Below are 19,178 nucleotides of genomic sequence, written 5' to 3' on the forward strand. Positions count from 1 at the left end.
TAAAAAATCTGCTTGTAAGTCATTTTGGACTGCCATAATCCTGCAATTCGGGTTTTTTATATCCTCACCAAGATACGGTCTTACCATTTTTAGGATCAATATTTCCACTTATTATTATATGCTATAATTTTAATGATCTGCAAAATAGAAATTTTCAGTTAAAATTAGCAAAAATTCATGGAAAATATTGAAAAATTGATTTCTTCCTTCTTTTACTCTTGGCCCATTTTTTTTTTTTTTTGCTCATGAGTATATATATATATATATATATATATATATATATATAACATTAAGGGATCAAAGTTGAAAAAAAATTTTTTTTTTAACTATGTGTTGCTTCTAATACCTCATCTCACGGAACCATACATTTTCTAGCTCCACTAAAATCGTAACAAAAATTGACTTTATTTTAAAATCTGAGAAATATGTAAGGTAAACTGCAGGAAATCATTAAAATCTTTGCTTGGTGGTTGGCAAAATTCATTCTAAGTTTGCCAATTTCTGGTTGAATTAACCAAAATGATTAATGTTTCTTTTTTTTTTCTTTTTTTTTTTTTTTTTTTCTTAGGGAAGGAGATATTTACAATTACCTGCTGGATTATTTGGTTAATGACAACAACTCTGCATCCGATGTTATCACAAGTAAAGAATTGAAAGATTTCCTGAGGTGAGAAAATATCTTATTAGTATCTCCATAAAAATGTATACCTAAAGAAAACTATGTCGATTTACTTTTGCTACTGTTTTTCTTCTTCTTTTTTTTTTTTTTTTTAAATATTCAAGAAATTTTATTTTTTATAAAGTGACACTATTAAACTTTTGAGTATAAAGTATTAAGTAAATACCCATCCTAAAATCTAGTGTATTTAAAGTAAACAATAATTAAGCTTAATGTTTCCTTCTAAAAAGAGTTAATTCTATTAAAGTATGTATTTAGTAAATAAATAGAATAATGAATTTTGATAGATTTATTTTATTTTCAGCCTAGTATCATTTATATTATTTATATCTGGATTGTAGCCTTGTTCTTTCTTGCTAGAAATTTGTTCAATGTAGATAAAAACAAAAACTACAGATTTCAGGTAAAAATATCCAATTTTGTTAAATTATTAAAATAAAGAACATTGAATCAAATCTTGTTATTAAAATTTTATGATTTTTAAAATTTACTGAATCAATCAGCTGAATTAATTTGTATTTATAAAATTATTTAGATGTTAACTAAATTTTAGAAAATATTATATTTCAGAAGATTACATAAAAAATTGTCTTATTTTTATGCATGCACATCATTGTTGACCATACATTTATGGAATTCCTACCTACTAGCCTCCCTACAAGGGCAAAGGGAAAGTATATGTTGGCATATATATATATTACACATAATGCAGCAATCAAACTACATCACTTTCTTAGACTATAATAGTGGTCTGTTTATTACATCTGTTCAATTAGCTTTAGATATGGCTGCCAGTCTGTTTGTCACACTTTAATTTGATGCTTCATTTTCATCAACTGAACACACAAATGAAATGGATGCATTTTATTTTAGTTGTGTACAAACATAAAAGACTTTGTTGGTCAGTCTGTCACTCTCAAACTTGAAAATATAGTTTCATGCACAGTGAACATTTCCTTCCCTTATTGATTCAAAAGTCACTTGGCAGGCTGCATGCTACCTGTGGGCTATAGTTTGGTGATCCTTGCCCAACATAATTATGTTGACACATCAGTTCTCATTAGATCACCAAAGTTAAGCAATGTTCAGTCTGGTCAGCATTAAATGAGTGACTATTTGGAAATACAAAACATTTTATCTGGGAGAATGGTAATGCCTCGTTGAAAACAAAAAAAAATGTTTGCAATATACACATGACTGGAGATCACTTGTGAGTTGACTTCCCTAGAAACTTTCTTTTTCAGAGGAAACTGGCTCAACCAAACCACAATGAATATCAACCAAGAACCAAGTATCTCTGTCCAAAATAACCAACTTATTTGCATTTGTCACCAACCTATGGAAAATAAGTAGAAAATGATTTAATTGAAACTTCAAAAAAAAGATTTGACATTTTGAAAAAACATCTTTCATGACTTATGCTTTCTAACAAATAGTTTTTCATGTTTTTTTTATACCAAAATTTTGTCTTTTGCAGACAACTGTATACAACAGAATGTTCGGATATTTTGGTGGAGGAATTTGTGAAGAAACTAACTTCCAAAGATGCAAAGAACAGTCATTCCAGTTTCGACCCAATTATCAATGGAAATGAAATACACGAAAATTGTGATGTTCTGGATCAGAAAAAATCCAGCAATAGAATTCCTGGTCGAATACTTGCTGTTGGTAGCGTCTGTTCTCGGGAATCTTCTGGATCCGAAGTAGCAGGTAGTGCTGATAGTTGCATGTCTATCTCATCCGCTTCAACATCCTCCCTCGGCAACAACAATGGGAGCTTCACTAGTTTGTCCCTGTCCTCTTCAAAAGATGATTACAGTCAGGCATCAACTTTGAGCCCAGAAGACAAGCGCCAACAGCTGAATGAAATCCGGCAACCTTCTTTTGTAAACTGTGATACAGTCGATGGTGACCGACCAACTTCTTCAGAGGAGACACCATCACTGAAAGGTCTGCTGGCCTCCCAAAGGTTACCCGACTTAATAACTGCTTCCACAACCCTTCCTCAGGAACCCTGCTGTAAGTTAGGTCAACATCTGCTGCAGATTTTGTTGCAAGGAACAAACACCGATTGCATCTTGTCAGTACACAAACAGGAATTCCGAGCTCACAAGTGAGATGATTTAAATTTTTTATATCAAAACAAACTAATATATATATATATATGTCTTTATAAAGTTAGGTGTGTTTATAAGTACAGTTTTATACAAAGGAGGCAAAGAGGGGGGGGTGAAAGCTCTTTGTGAAAATACAAATGCTTCCTATTTTATGTGAAATTTTAACAATAGCTATTATTATTCAGTTTCTTGGGGTATTTTAAGGGTTTTTAGAGCTATAAAAATGGTGCAAATCTCCCATTTGAAAATGTAAATAGATCAGAATTGCTTTGAATTTGATCCATTATATCTTGATTTGAGTCTTCGTAAGAGGATATAAAAGTGGTGCAAATCTTTTTTTTTTTGGAGGTGGGGATGTAAAATTCTATTAATTTTTTACTATTCACACAATCTCCCAGTATCAAATTATATCTATTAAACAAAATGAAGTTGCCCTGTGTGTTCCCAACTAAAAGTAAAAACTACACAAGGCACGACCACAAAACAGTATATTCTTTTACATTACCTCAGACAGAATATCAACACATTTTTTTGTAATATTCATTCTTTTAGTGGTATCATATCTTTATCTATAATATAAAGCTGAATGTCTGTGTGTGTGTCTGGTCACGAATAGGCTCCTATATGGTTGACTATTATAGAAAACTGATCACATATAATGATAGATGTATCGAGACACAGGAATGGGTATGTTTGATCTGGCATAATGATGATTCATTAAAATTGTAGGGTCTGCGTACGCGCCTGGTCCACAAAGTATGTAAATAAAAAATTTAAAAATTAAAAAAAAAACGTTTACAAGTGTTTTTGATATAGATATATATAATAATATTTTGATAAGTATGTTTTAACTTAAATAGGGATGGTATAATAAAATTGTGGGGTCTGCGTTCACGCCTGGCCTTTATAGAATGGAAATAGGCACAAACTTTAGTAAAGACTTTTCATATCTATCTGTGTAAGTATACTTTGATAATTATGTTTCAGTTTGAAGAAATATGGTATAATAAAATTATGGGGTGTTCGTTCGCGCCTGACCTCTATAGAATGGAAATATGTCACAAAGTTTAACAAGGTTTTTTGATATAGATCCACAGAATATTATAAGTGTTTCAGTGTGAACAGGTATGGTATAATAAATTATGGGGTTTATCTATTTTATTTTTACTTTCATCATATTTTGCTTTGGTTTTGATATCCCCAAATTCAAAGCTATCTCTTTACAACCCTTCCTTTTCATAACCTATAATACTTTCATAAATCAGAGTCCATTTTCTGTAGGCTGTTTTTGAACCCAATCAACGATGGGTACTTTTGCTAGTATATATATATCTTTATATATAATATCACCAAAAACAAACGTAGTCAGGAAAAGTATTGGGGGTGATATTTAGAACATTTTTTTTTCCTCCAACTTTTGGAAGGCATGCACTTTCTTGGCATGCGAGCTTAGGTCAAAGTGTAATACCCTTTCTGCCCTTTTTCAGTAGAAGGGAAGTTAGAGAGGAGTACTTATCCATTGACTTCAAAATATTCATATGAAACGTCATTAGAATAATGAACTCAATTTGACTGAATTTAATAACCACACAGCATTATCAAATAATATAGGATCTACATTATTTTATCATCTCCTCTTGTATAGCACTAGATGAATATCTGCCTTGAATTATGTACATACTCTAGAGAGCTTCGTTATGTGCTTGAAAAAAAAAAATTCTATCTCTTTCAGCTGTTAGAATGACATGTTAATCTAAACTTATTCGGTGATTGTTCTTTTGATCTTTCTTCAATAAATCTTTATATTCTTTCTTTACATAGTGGGTAACCGGGAATCATATCACGTTGACCTCTTTTCTCAAATAATGTTCTTCTTTATGGAGCTGTTAATATTAAGCGTCTTTCTTAGTCTTAGGATTATTCCGAAAATGATTCTTTAACATTGGGCTGCTTTTCATGCTTTGCTTGCACACACACACACACACACACACACACACACACACGGACGGACGGACGGACGGACACACACACACACGGACGGACGGACGGACGGACGGACGGAACTATAAACCATTGTAAAGTACCTACTTAAGCTATTTATATCAGATATGTTCTGCTTTATATCTTTTTTTTTCATAGATATCCAAATGTAGAAGTCATTATTACTATTTTTCTGCTGATGTCAAATGAGAATTCTGGAACAACTGAGTCAAGAATGAGCATGCTGTCATCAGCATAATGACTATTAGTATCGAGTTCATTGCGAGGCATCAGAGTTGATTGTAGACTTTTCGTTTCATTACAAGAAAATGTTAAAAAGTAATGATATAATATGTGCATCATTTGGTTATAGTCACCTAAAATCTTCCCTACTTTTCCACATGACTATTACTGGAACTGGTGACAACTTAAAATAGTACTTTATATTTTTGTTATTCGATATTTAAATTATGAAACGATTTTATTGAAATGGAATATAAAAAGCACATTATTGAAAAGTATACAAATAAAAATAACGAAATGATATAGTTTAAAATAACGAAATGATATAGTTTAAAATAACGAAATGATATAGTTTAAAATAACGAAATGATATAGTTTAAAATAACGAAATGATATAGTTTAAAATAACGAAATGATATAGTTTAAAATAACGAAATGATATAGTTTAAAATAACGAAATGATATAGTTTAAAATAACGAAATGATATAGTTTAAAATAACAAAATCATATAGTTTAAAATAACGAAATGATATAGTTTAAAATAACAAAATCATATAGTTTAAAATAACGAAATGATATAGTTTAAAATAACGAAATGATATAGTTTAAAATAACAAAATGATATAGTTTAAAATAACAAAATGATTAAAATAACAAAATGTTTAAAATAACAAAATGTTTAAAATAACAAAATGATATAGTTTAAAATAACAAAATGATATAGTTTAAAATAACAAAATGATATAGTTTAAAATAACAAAATGATATAGTTTAAAATAACAAAATCATATAGTTTAAAATAACAAAATGATATAGTTTAAAATAACAAAATGATATAGTTTAAAATAACAAAATGATATAGTTTAAAATAACAAAATGATATAGTTTAAAATAACAAAATCATATAGTTTAAAATAACAAAATCATATAGTTTAAAATAACAAAATGATATAGTTTAAAATAACAAAATGATATAGTTTAAAATAACAAAATCATATAGTTTAAAATAACAAAATCATATAGTTTAAAATAACAAAATGATATAGTTTAAAATAACAAAATCATATAGTTTAAAATAACAAAATTAGTCTTTATTTGTACTTTTAATAACAAAATTATAAAAAGTATTTTATTTGAAATTTTATAATAAATGTTTTTGAAATTATAAAAATAGTTTTTATTTGAAATTTAAAAATAAAAATATGTTTATAAAATTACTGGAATAAAAATAACAAAATTAGTCTTTTGTTTGCACTTTTTACATGTTTTTTATGAGTTTTTTTTTTAAATCAAACATAAAAAACGTATCTAATACATAATATTCCCCAACTAGTTGCAGATGATCATCAGTTTGCATGGTTAGTCCCTCTCGTAGCACTGAATTTAACTTGATTTATAATAAGGTGTTTTCGATAAAACTTAATAATAAAAAAAAAAGAATACATTCACATACGAAATATAGACAAAAAAAAAAAATAGTTGTTACTGGTTCCGATAAGTCACACAGAAAGTTAGGGAAGATTTTAGCTGACTATAACCCATCATTTTATTATCTCCCACTATATAATATATATGTTATATAAAAATATAAATTGATTTAATCTTGCCATTTTTTTTTTTAACATAATATGGCGGTGGCATTTATTTTTATTCCTTATTTCATAGATGTATCTTGTCTAGCCGTTCCAAATATTTTGACACAATGTTTAATGGTTCTTGGGTTGAAACAGATGCCGAGAAATTACATCTTGAAAGGTAAGTCAGTTTTTTATTTAATACTAGCTGAGCGTCTGGCGTTGCCTGGTCATAAAATATGCTTAACTATGATATTTTAATTTATGCAGATTTCATATTTATTATTATATTTAATTCTCTATTATGTTATACGCAATATATCGTAGTGATTTCAAAAGTAATAAAAAATATATGACTTGGGTGCATCAGCTAGAATCGAAACCAAAACCTATATCTCTCCAGCCTTAGTTGTTACCATTTGAGCTATCGTCAGATGGATATAAAGAATAGTCAAAAATGAACCCACTTTAACCTATGAATACATATTTGTGCAGGCTGTACCTATCGTGTATTGTCCAAGATGCAATGAACTCATTTTAGATTTAATTTTTATTTGTATATTTTTTAAACTTATACAGAAAAGAAAACTAAAATTTTAGTTGCTAGGGAGATAAGTTTGTTATGAGTTATTCTCCTTGCCAATTTGGATTTTTCAGTCATAATTGTCTGGGTAAAACTACGTAAATTTTTAAAATAAACTGTAGCAAACTATGTTATTTGCCAATAACATGGTACAACAGGAATAAATGAAAATTGGTTACTCAGAATCAAAGTTTGTTATATCATCTTAAATGCTTTAAATAGAATTTAAGATGGTGTAACACCTTTAAAAATTTTGCAAGATAACTTTATTTTCCTAAATAATTAATTTCATGTCCTCTGTATCTCATTTACAGCATAAGTCCAGTGGTACTAGAACAGCTGCTGCTCTATCTTTATGGTGGGGTGATTGACTTAATTGACAACTGTGATATGGTGGAATTATTGGTTATTGCTGATATGTATGGAATTGACGGACTCAAAGACACAGTCAATTTTAACCTGAGGTACGACCGTTGCCATTTCTTTCATAAGGTGAGTGAGAATCGTTTTTCTTTTTGTTTATTTTATTTTTTAGTAACTTTCTGGATGTAAAACTCTGTTATTGTTTAAAAGGCGCTTATTCATCACTGGTTCCAATTGGTTTTCAATCTATTTATATCAGAAAGTCCAATTTTCAAAGCACCTAATGGCTTCATTCTGATTCTCTATATTAGGATCGCAAATAACACTAATGCAGGGGAAGGGATGAAGTCTCAAACTTGAAAGAAAACACATGATTTTCATGTTACATGAGAATTTAAAGACATCCTCTGTTATCACCTGGACACTGATAAGTATAGGCTAGCAATCAAAACTATCTCCACATTTATAAAAATAAAACAGTTTAGATGGAGCATGTTAATCCACAGGTGAATGCTAGATTCCAAAATCCGAAAATTTTAGCTACAGTTCAGTGTTCTTTGAATAACTTAAAGTCTAAGAAACGTGAACTGGAGAATTGCAATAGAGATATGGAAGCAGTAACTAGTAGGAAGACCCAAAAGAACTGCCTTATGAATGCTAAGAAACTCCTCAACAAGGTCAAATACTCAGCTGAAGATTCTCTAGTTCTTTTTGAATGAGAAAACATTCTTCCAAGATCTGTTGTACAATGCACAAAACTACTGATGTCTAGCTAACAATTCGCACAAAGTCTCCCATATCACGGAGATCAGTTGCCCTCAAACTGTGATAGTCTTTGAGTGTTATTCCAGCAAAGTATTTATCTTTAAAAAGGGTTCGGACTCAATTCAGATGCTATTGACTTGCTGTCTAATTTGATCCAATTGGATGAATTGATAGAGGGTAGCTGCAGAAGGCCATATATGTAGCAGCAGAACTCAGCTTTGTCTCACCTCCAGGAAAACACAGAAGTAGCTGCCTGAGAACTTCCACAATTTCACTAGTTCCAGCAGCTGCCCTCCAACTTCCATGATTGCAACCTCATGGATTATTATGTGTGGAGCACAATTGAGAAAGATGTCAATAGTACCGCTTGCAAATAAAAGCTGATTTCCAGAACAAAACTAGTATTTAGCTGTCTTTCAAAGTATACTGTGCTTCAAGTTAAAGTCAAACTTGGAGGCCATGGTGGAGGCTCAGTTTGGCTTCTTCAAGAGAGATACTTTTGAATTTTGAGACTATATCAATTATTGGCCAAGATGTGACATGTTTTTCTTTACTTTAAAAATCAAATTTTTCTCATTCTTTATCTTAGTAATGAGTTATGTTTGAAAAAAATTATATTTTAATTGTTATAATTAGCCATAATTTATAATGAGCTCAACAAGTAACATTTCTTTCTCTTACCTATGTATGTATTTGTCTCATTCTATGTTGATTCAACTACTTTCTAATATTTCTCAATGTCTTTGTGAGCATTTTAAAAAGACTGATGCTGCTATATATATATATATATATATATATTATAAATGTGGGTGTCCTTCTGTAATTGCAGCCATGTCCTGGGTGTATTGCTGGAGTGCCTGAGGTATTGGCTTTATCAAAGACATTCAATATGGCTGAACTTCATGAACGCTGCCTTAAATGGATCAATAAGAATTTCAGCAAAGTCTGGCCAACAAAATCATTTTCTCTTATGCATGATTCTTTGATGATGGAATGTTGCCAAAGAGCCATCAAAGAGTTGGTGAGTGAACAATTTTAGCATTCTACATTTCTTCAATTTTTTCTTTTTTTTTTTTTATCTCAAAGCTAGATTTTTTTATTTGCTGTATCTGAACTTTAGGTTTTCTTTTTTTCTTTCTTTTCCTTTTCTCTTTTCTATTTCCTTTTTTCTTTTTCTTTTCTTTTTTTTTCTCTTTGTCATTTTTTCTTTGTCCTTTTATTATACTGCTCTCTAGCTCTCTTTGTCTCTTGCAATCTCTTTTTCTCTCAATATAAATTGGTGTGCTTTTATAAATAAATTCAAACTCTTTAACTATCTGATTTTTCTCATAAAATATGATTTCAAATTTCTAATGTATTGACTAAATTTTATTTTTTAATTTTGAGCAAAGTATAAATTAATAGATTCTTTTTTTTATATTTACACACTTACAATGTTTTGTTGAAAACCGCAATATCAAGATGGCTACCATTATCCGAATTTAGGATTTTTTAAATAGAATCGAATGTAGAAATGCATCTTTTTTATTTACTTGTCTATACATTTTTTTTAATTGTTTTGTTAAAAGATTAAAGAAAATAAAATATTAATGTGTTATATTATTTTAGTAATACAAATTTATGGTTAATAAATGTGTAAATGTAAATTGGTTTTTGTAATCTTAAAGTAGGAAAAAGTCATAACTAGTGTATGAAAGGCTTTCAAAAGAAATAAAGCTATCTAGGATATTGAGTAAGGAAATAAGCTGAGAACAAAGTTTTAGCACAAACTAAATTTTAGATAAATTCATTACCGAGCATTGTAGCTTAGGACACCATGTGTATTTTCCATTGTTTAACACATGTATTCTTTATTTTTCATATGTACTCTGTCCCATTACAGCATTTAGTAGGCATTTGACTAAAGAGAGCATAATGCAACAACTTTTGCTCTTAATCAGACTTGCAAGGTTTTTCAAAACTCATATTTCATAATATTTTGATTTTTATAGTTTTAGCAAAAATAAACACATTGCTCTTACACACATAATTCAGTTCTTTATGTTTATTTCTCCTAAATCTATTATATATATAAAAGTGAACATGTTTGTATGTCTGTGTACATTTTCCTACGCAATAACTCTGTCAATTTCAGTCTACAGACTCAAAATTTGATATACAGTGTACTGAGATTTGGGAAAATCTCTGTAATTCGTTTTTGGCCAGAAATTTAGCTGTTAAGGGGTCAAAGTTCAATGATTTGACCTTTGAGAACTCTACCAAACTCCTCTGCCAATTTTGGGTCTAAACACTTGAAATTTTAGATATAGATTCCTTGGACATGGATTTAACTTAATAACTTGATTTGAGCCTAAAAGAATAAATTTTAAGGGGTCATAATAGGGGTCAAAGTTAAAAAAATTGACTGTTTTGTTTTTTGTTTTTTTCTGCTCAACATACACCTCCAAACACTCGGGCAATGCCGGGCTGAACTGCTAGTGTAGAAGAAAGAGAAGGTAAATGTATAGATCCAGCTCTTCTACCACCATCCATTGCTTAAATAGTAGGATAGACTGTACTCTACAGCACAAGAAAGGGCAACACGTCTAAACAATACAAGAATAATTATTAGTTAAAACAGAATAAAATTATCATATAATATTTTTGTTGTAGATTAAAACCATTTGGAAACATTTAACCTATACATAAACTAAAATTTGGATAGTTTAACTCTTAAAAATAACATGGCTACCTAAATAAATATGCAATGTTAATTCTTGTATAGAATTTTTTTTATGACAGTATATGGTCATGCCTATTCCATTCTAAGTAAAACTTGATTTTTCTTATGATTATATGCACAAAAAAATTCAATATTGACCTATAAATAATGATTGTTTCAGCATAACAAAACAGGTTTTTAAAATGTACAGACATTTTGATATACTGAAAGAACTGAATGGTAAGATTGAATAAAACCTTGGGACTTGGAATGTAGCTATATATATATATATATATATATATATACTATTTCATTCTTCTTATTGTTTATATATACATAAATTTTATTTCTTTTCAGTGTGATTTTCATATCTTTTTTTTCTTCGTCTCAACTTTACATAATTTTTAAAAATTTTACTTTGAAATTCTAATTTATTAAAACTTGGTTTCAAAACAAATTTCTCATTGATAAATCTTTTGTTTTTTTCATTGAAAGACCTGTGAGAATGTTCTGGAAGTCATAATGGATTGCCAGAAAATATCTAGCAGCTTACCACGTTTGAAATGGTCTGAACCAGTTCTTGCAGTTGTTACACAGCTAATGGATGCAGCCATTGAATTCACAGGGCTTCACTTTACTGAAGTTATTTCCAGCAAACATTTCATGTCACTTGATCAGGTATTTTTATTTGCTTGGGGTTTATTTACTATAGCATTGCTTTACTTTGCTTTTTCATTTCTTTGTTTTATTTTTGCTTTCATTTTTTTAATTGATTATTTGCTTATCATTTATTTCTATAAAACTATTTGTCTACTTACAATTTTTTACTTATTTGTTTATTTGCACAGAAACATTTAGCTTATTGTTAATAATTAACTTTTAAAAAATTTATTAATTTCTTACAATTGCTTGTTTGCTTGTAAATTATATCATTTGCATAATATGATGGATGTGTGATGTGATTCAAAACAGGCTGGAGACTTGGGAAGAACAGGATACTTCAATGAAAGAATGAATGATTAGTAAATGTAGAACAGTTGAGATAGCAGGGTCTGTTCATAATAGAAAGCCAAGAAAAACATGTGAGAAGGATAAAGATTTGATTAGAGGTAGGTTATTTAGGAGTCATTTTATAAAAGCGATCCAACACATGCCAATATGTAAATTAAAAAAAAAAATGAATGATGAATATTTAAATCAAATTGTAAAATGCAATCATTTTTTATTTTCTTTATCTATATATGTATGGTGGATGTTTACTCGATTTCAAGTGTAACTTTAGAAATCCAAGATACAAGATGGTTATGGCAGCTGTGTTTAGAGTATGACCACTTTTTGCATATTGATGTGATAGTGTAAAACCTCCCATTGAGTGGCACTGATATGACTCTTAAGCCAATTAAATTTTTACAGAATATACTACACAAGTGGAAGGTGTTTTAACAAAGTCTCTGTTTACTTATAAAAGACTCAATGCTTGGAACAGCAGATCGCCTCAATATTTTAGTGTTTAATGGCAATTCTGATGTTAACATTCTCACAGACGAATATGAGATCCATAAGTGGTCCGTGTCTCACAAACCTATAACAGAATCGATACAGCACAGGCCTCATACACAGAGATCTTAATTTCCAGTCTGATATCACGTGGTGCTCACACTCATTTTTCAAATGACTAGAAGACACCTCAACCTCTTTGATATGTCGACTCAAAATAACACGACTCATATACATGAACAGATCCATTACAGACATAATTTTGCAAATTCTTACATTTTATCTTTGAGAAGTTTCTTATGGAATAAATTTTTCTTACAACTAATTTTATTGCAGCAAATCTCTACTAAAAACATTTTTCTTTGGTGTTAGGTAATGGCATGGAGCATGTCTTTGCTTGATGACGTTTTTACGATGGTCATCAAGTCCCTTCCTGTGGAGAAAGCATGCCGGACTTATCTTTCACTCAATAGACTTATCATGCACTTAGAAGAGGAGGATTGTGTTTCAACAGAGGTAAATAACAAACTATTTCTTCTTATGCTACTTTTTGTTGGTTGAGTTTTCTCCTCTAATTTCTTATGTTTGCATTTCTTATGTTAAAAACTTTGGGGCATATTTTTCAATATGTGTGTGTGTATATGTATATGTGTGTGTATGTATATATATATATATATGTCTGTGTATATATGTATGTATATATATATGTGTGTGTGTGTGCATATATATATATATATGTATGTGGGTGTATATATATATGAGTGTGTGTGTGTGTGTGCACACACATATATATATATATATATATATATATATTGTGTTGCACAAAATTCAACGCTTGACAAAATATAAAGAAAATACCAGGAGATTCTTAGGAGCGTGGCAAAGATCACTTCCGAATGCCTCTACATCTTCCAGCAGGATTCCTTTCATGCACACATAATCAAAACAACCCAGGCGTGGCTACTTAACAATGTTTCTCATCATTGTTCAACGAACGTTTAGTCATTTCCCTAACCCAACTGCAACTCTCTTGAGTATTTTTTCTACAGTGTGAATGAGGTCAAGACCAATAAGCAAGCCCACGACATGATAAACTCTCTGAAGCCTGTCATTGTGGAGGCATTCGCTGCTATAAACAAGGACATGATCATAAAACCTGAAACTCATTTTGTGAGTCAAATCTGAAATATTTAAATTTTCAAATGGCTGAGTGTGCTCATATTATACTCGCTAAGGCCCTTTAAATGACCCCCAAAAGATTGAAATTTGGTGACTATTTGATATCTAATCCCAATTAAAATTTCACAAAAATTAGAAGTATCTTAATTTTCATTATGGGATTTTCATCCCCTTTTTGCCACTGTTGGATAAAATTAAAGTAAGTATAGCCCAGATTACCCATCCTTATGCCTAGCAGCTGTGTTCCAAAATTCATTATGATCAGTTAATTGGTTTAGGAATTTACCTTACACAAACATCAACATATGTTTTGGATTTTTCATTTTTAAACCTGTAAAATGATAACATATAACAGCTAAATGATAAACATATCAAATAACAGTTAGCTAGGAACTAAGTGTAGTATCTGTTATGATGCTACACAATCTATTATGTCTTTGGTAAGTGAAAGAGAAATCCTTTTTAATTTTGATTCCAAACCCGAGTGCCCCTTTTTCCACACGTTAAAAACTGACTTTATGTCTAATTTTGCCTTCATGGGGCGGAAAATAGGAACTGTTGTTGGAGATGTCATTTTTTGTTTTTATACGCATTTCATGTTGATAGAAATGATTTGAATTCCTTTCTTTTACAGTTTTTATTTATGGAATAAAATTTCATTGTTGATTCTTTTCATTATTTCAGTTAATCTTGATTTATTTTCATGTTGACATTTTAACACGAGTTAATCTCTTTTTAATACATTTTTGTTTCTCTTTCAGGATTTTGTAACATTTGTTCGTTCGCTGTTTAGCAAATGTGAAGATTTCTTGAAGTTGCATATTCATCAAGTTGCACATTACAAAGATTGGGATCTGCTGACTAGTGAGATGCAAAAGAACATTATGCAATGTAAGTATCTCATTACCGTTAGGATATAGATTTTGTTTGGTTACCAGTATTCGTTTGATATCATGGAACAATGTGATGAAATAACTTTTTCTTTTTTAAACAGAACTTTAAGGCATGTGGCCTTTACTGAAGGATATTTTATCCATAAACTTTAAAAAAAAAAAAAATTATATTTGATCTTAGTTTGTGGTTCTAACAGCATTTTGCCTATTTGTCAAATTATATATAACTATCCTTTTATACAAACCAAATTTATTCAACATAATGAATTAAAAAGTAAAAATTAAAACTCTAGCTGACCAGTTTCGTAACTCATGCAACAGGGCTAAATCAAAGTTACATTATGATTTGAAAAATAATGAGTACTTATTGAAAATTTTGCAGACGAACGGATGGTGAATTCTAAGGTCCAAATCCAACCAAGTCTGTGGACCAATAATATTTGAATAATTTGACAAAAAATAACTTCAAATGCTCAAGTGACATGAAACAGTTTTGCTCAAGATTCCAGTTTCAATTTTTTATGCAACCAGCCTCCAAAAAATTAAGGATGGAGTTATTTCCATGGCAGGTGCTCGTCTGAACTCCAATCTCTAGTCCCCCCTCGCCAATCTTTCACGAAAAACACCCGTCTAGCTGAATCCACTGTCAAAAATTTTCCCCACTCTTTATCTGTGCCTAAATCAAAACGTAGATTCCATGAACAAAGCTTCTTTCTTAGAACTGCACGCCTGTGGAACTCTGTTCCGTCTGCCTGCTTCCCACCTGACTACAACCTGGATGTCTTAAAGTCCAACATAAACAAATTCCTAATGAACCACCCCCTTAAGTAAACACTTCATTAAATCTCCACACTAACGTACTGTACTTGCAATAACCCTTATCCCTGAGTGGCTTCCGAGCCTTGATAAGTGATGACCATCTTAATTATTTTGAAACAATCCTTACCAAATCAAATCTTCCAGAAATTTGAACTATGGATCTGGAGTCCCACTGATACAGTACATTGATAAACTTTGTTTAATAGGTAATTGATCTTTATGAATGGAGGGTAGACAATTTAAAAAATTTTTAGGTTTTAAAAGTTGACAAATTGAAAATGATTTATTTTTTATTTTTTCCCTCCCTAGCTGCTTCCTATGTCTGTATTGATAATAGTAATCGAGGGAAGCTGCCACCGAAATTAACCAGTATGCAAAAGGTGAGTTACTTCCCTTTATTAACCTGTCTTCCGTTTTATTCCGATGTTGATCTTGTCTTTATTTTTGTCTGCTACAACCAATTTCTCTCTCTATCAAGTAAAATGATATTTGTATTTATGTTACTAGCTGAACATACCCAACATTGTCCTGGAAGCCATTTTTTTTCTTTTTAGGAGAACAAAAGTTATATATAACAATTAAATTGTATATAAACTAGGGGCGGGGCGTTGTCCTATCGTAAAATACAGTTAAATAAATTTTTTAAAAACTGGAATTGGGTGCCATCTTATCATATTAAAAGAAAAAAAATGCCACATGGTGGGTGTGTGTAAAAAAAAAATTTTTAAATAAATAAATAAAAAATAATTTTTTAAATAAAAAAAAAAAGTAAAGAATTTTAAAAGATAAAAAAAAAAATAACAAAGAAAAAAAAAAAGCTGCATGGTGGACGAGAACTTGCAAAAGTTAAGTTCGTAAGCAATCACTTTATCAATCGGACCATGATGACACCCATGTTATCACATTATGTGTCTGAGAGATCGCTCTTTCTAACGGTACCGGGTTCATGCTGTTTCATTGCGGATAACAAAAGTTTTTAGCGGACATACAAGCACATAAACGACCTGGCGAGTCGTAAAAAAATAATGTGACGTCATAAAAGCCAATTAGATATGATAAATTGTGATTTGGGAGGGGGGCGCATGTGACAAGAACATTGCCTAATCGTCAAAATGTTTGTTTTTTAATTTGTTAGAGTCAGGAGGGGTGTATATATAAAAAAGAAAACAAAATAAAAAGCAGGTGCCATCAGCCAGAAGTGAAACCGAAAGCAAAATTTTGTATGTTTTTAAAAAAAAAAGAGAAAAAAAAAAATGATGCGTGCCAGATACAAACTCGTATAACTGAAATTAGCAACCGAACCCTTTTGCAGATGTGGCCACGATTACATGAGTGCAAATTATAGTGATTTCAAATGAAAGAAGGTATTGACAATTACCGTATACATGGTTAATGTCATACACTTAGTCTCATTAAGAAGTCGTCGAAACATTTCATTCATCAGCTTCTTTTTTGTTATTAATGGTTTTAGCATCCCAAATTGTTGTATGAATTAAAGAAGTTTTAAACTGTTATGAAAATGAAAGAAAGTTTTTTTTTTTTTTCTTTTTTTTATTAAAACATTGTAATTGGATTGAAATTTTTGTTTCGTTTAAATAAAAATTTAACCCTCAGTTGATTTAAACCGCTGATAAAAAAAAAAAAAAACGAAATAAGGAAATTGTTTTTTGTTTTAATATAATTATCCATCGGTAAACAAATTATAAAACAACCCTGTCTAAATGCAAAAAAAAAACAAAAAAAAAAAACAAACAAAAAACGTCCACAGATAGGTGTGTGCAAACCTCAAAATTAATGAGACAACCTCCTAATCCATTTGGCCATGACGCTGATTACGAAATCACATTGAAAATTCCTGTATTTAAACTAATTCAGAGAACAATGGTTGATGCATGTGCAGTTGTTGAAATCGTTTAGAAAGAGACGATTTTAGGTGATAAACCCCTTGAAATAAAACGCAATTTCTACACAAAATAATTGACCAATTTTTTCCAATTTTTTAATATTATTTGTCCGAGAGATTGCTCTTTCTAGCGATGCCGAGTTGGTGCATGTACGATGCATACAAAAAAGTTTTTAGCAGACAGACAAACACACAGACAGGTCCCCTTTATATAATAGAAGACGATAAAAATGGATAAATTTCATGGTTTCAGGCAATTCTCTGCCACCTTTTAGTCTTGAATGTATTTCAAATATGGAAAAAACACTTTTTCTATTGTGTAATTTTGACAAGTCCTTTTTTTATTTGTATTTTCAGCGAAGAAGTGGAGCGGAAATGATTAAGCTTTTAAGAGAAGACAATATTTATATGATGTCCAGCCCAGAAAGTTCACCCTCGGCAAAAGGTTCACCAAAATCTTTTAAAGCTTTTAAAAGCAGTCAAGTATCATCGGGATCACCAGTTCATTCTCGGATCCCAACCCCAAGTGGATCACCATCCACAAGAGGAAAAACATCCGGTGCCGAAAGCTCCAACTCCAAAACCCGAAAGCCTTCCAAAATTGCTAGAAGAACTCGTAAACCACCTGAAGATGAAGTGGATGAAGTCCTGACAATATCTATCGTGGAACTTGAAGAAAAACCAACATGGCATGTGACTAACCGAAAACAGAACATTAATCTTTTGAAAAGATCTAACAGCTCATATGAGCCATTAAGTCCTGAGGTTGCCCTTGTCTTGTCAAGACCGAGAAGTCAGTCAGTGAGTCAATTGGAACAGCGTGCTAAGAAGAACAATGTCTACTTGACTTCTATATTTGATAACAAACGTACACCAATCATTCCAATATTTAACGTTGTTTTTTTCAAACCCATTTCATAATTCAGCATCAACAACGATGACGGGATTCAGCTTTTTTTACAAACTCGTTCTCTCTACTCTTACATCACAAAATTTTTCATTTGTCAAAAATTAAAAACCAGTTCTTTTTTTTTTACTCATATTTATTTTAGACATTAATTGTTTCTTGATTAGTCAAAAATGTAGGCCCAATTTTAAAATGCTCATTCTAAATATTCTTTAACAATTTAATTCAATTAATTTAGCAAAACTAAAATGATCTTGATTAAAAAAGTGCTCCTCCTCTGTTTCACTCTAAATTGTTGGTGAAATAGTTTCTTGTGGTATGTAGATAGACCTCTTTCTGGTGCAGGAGTGAATAAAGAGACCTTCTTTTCTCTGTCAAATTGAGATTTTAACCCTAACCTGGCCAACCTTCTGTTCTGGTTCATGTTAATTTATTTAGTTTTTATTTGACCTCACATTTAGATTTTCTAATAGTGTAATATATTTCCTACAACCAATTAAGTTTGGGTTTGTGATAAAATGAATAACTATCATCATGGATTATCAAATTACCTATGTTGAGTTCAAATCATTTTGAATTGTTCAAACTCACTCATAGTGTTAGGAAAATTATTAATCCAGCACCTCCCCTCTCCAGCTATGGGTGAAATAGAAAGGTTACAATAAATCGTTTCCATTAGGTATTGTTGTGATTTGCCATTAAATAAACTAAAAAAGTGTTGATATGCCATAAAATAGACAAAACTGATGTAGAAAATTTAAAAAAATATATTGGATGTATTCAGAAATAAGGATTTTTGATCTAACGAATGAAGTACAAAGTAAAATTCAGTTTTGGAAGTTGATGGTTCAATCTTTAGTGTGAGCGATACTAGTAATTTAATTGTGAATATTTTATAATATAATATTATATAATATATTATATTATATAATATACTAGTAATTTAATTGTGAATATTTTATAATATTATATTA

The 19,178-nt window shown here is 30.4% G+C and overlaps 1 protein-coding gene across 1 annotated transcript in view; it reads left to right on the forward strand.

Annotated features, from left to right (window-relative positions):
- LOC145247383 (BTB/POZ domain-containing protein 8-like) overlaps positions 1-18,947 on the forward strand; it is a 104,306-nt gene extending 85,359 nt beyond the window's left edge. The window contains exons 4-13 of the mRNA XM_080109070.1: positions 569-667; positions 2,157-2,792; positions 6,686-6,775; positions 7,492-7,669; positions 9,135-9,326; positions 11,502-11,684; positions 12,876-13,019; positions 14,444-14,573; positions 15,704-15,774; positions 17,655-18,947. Coding sequence (XP_079965196.1) covers positions 569-667; positions 2,157-2,792; positions 6,686-6,775; positions 7,492-7,669; positions 9,135-9,326; positions 11,502-11,684; positions 12,876-13,019; positions 14,444-14,573; positions 15,704-15,774; positions 17,655-18,218 — 2,287 coding nt within the window. The 3' untranslated portion in view covers positions 18,219-18,947. The remainder of the gene's footprint in view (positions 1-568; positions 668-2,156; positions 2,793-6,685; positions 6,776-7,491; positions 7,670-9,134; positions 9,327-11,501; positions 11,685-12,875; positions 13,020-14,443; positions 14,574-15,703; positions 15,775-17,654) is intronic.
- Positions 18,948-19,178: the final 231 nt, after the last annotated feature.

Source organism: Euprymna scolopes, chromosome 25, assembly GCF_053919585.1.
Source record: "Euprymna scolopes isolate OS-2025 chromosome 25, ASM5391958v1, whole genome shotgun sequence".
Taxonomy (NCBI): Eukaryota; Metazoa; Mollusca; class Cephalopoda; order Sepiida; family Sepiolidae; genus Euprymna; species Euprymna scolopes.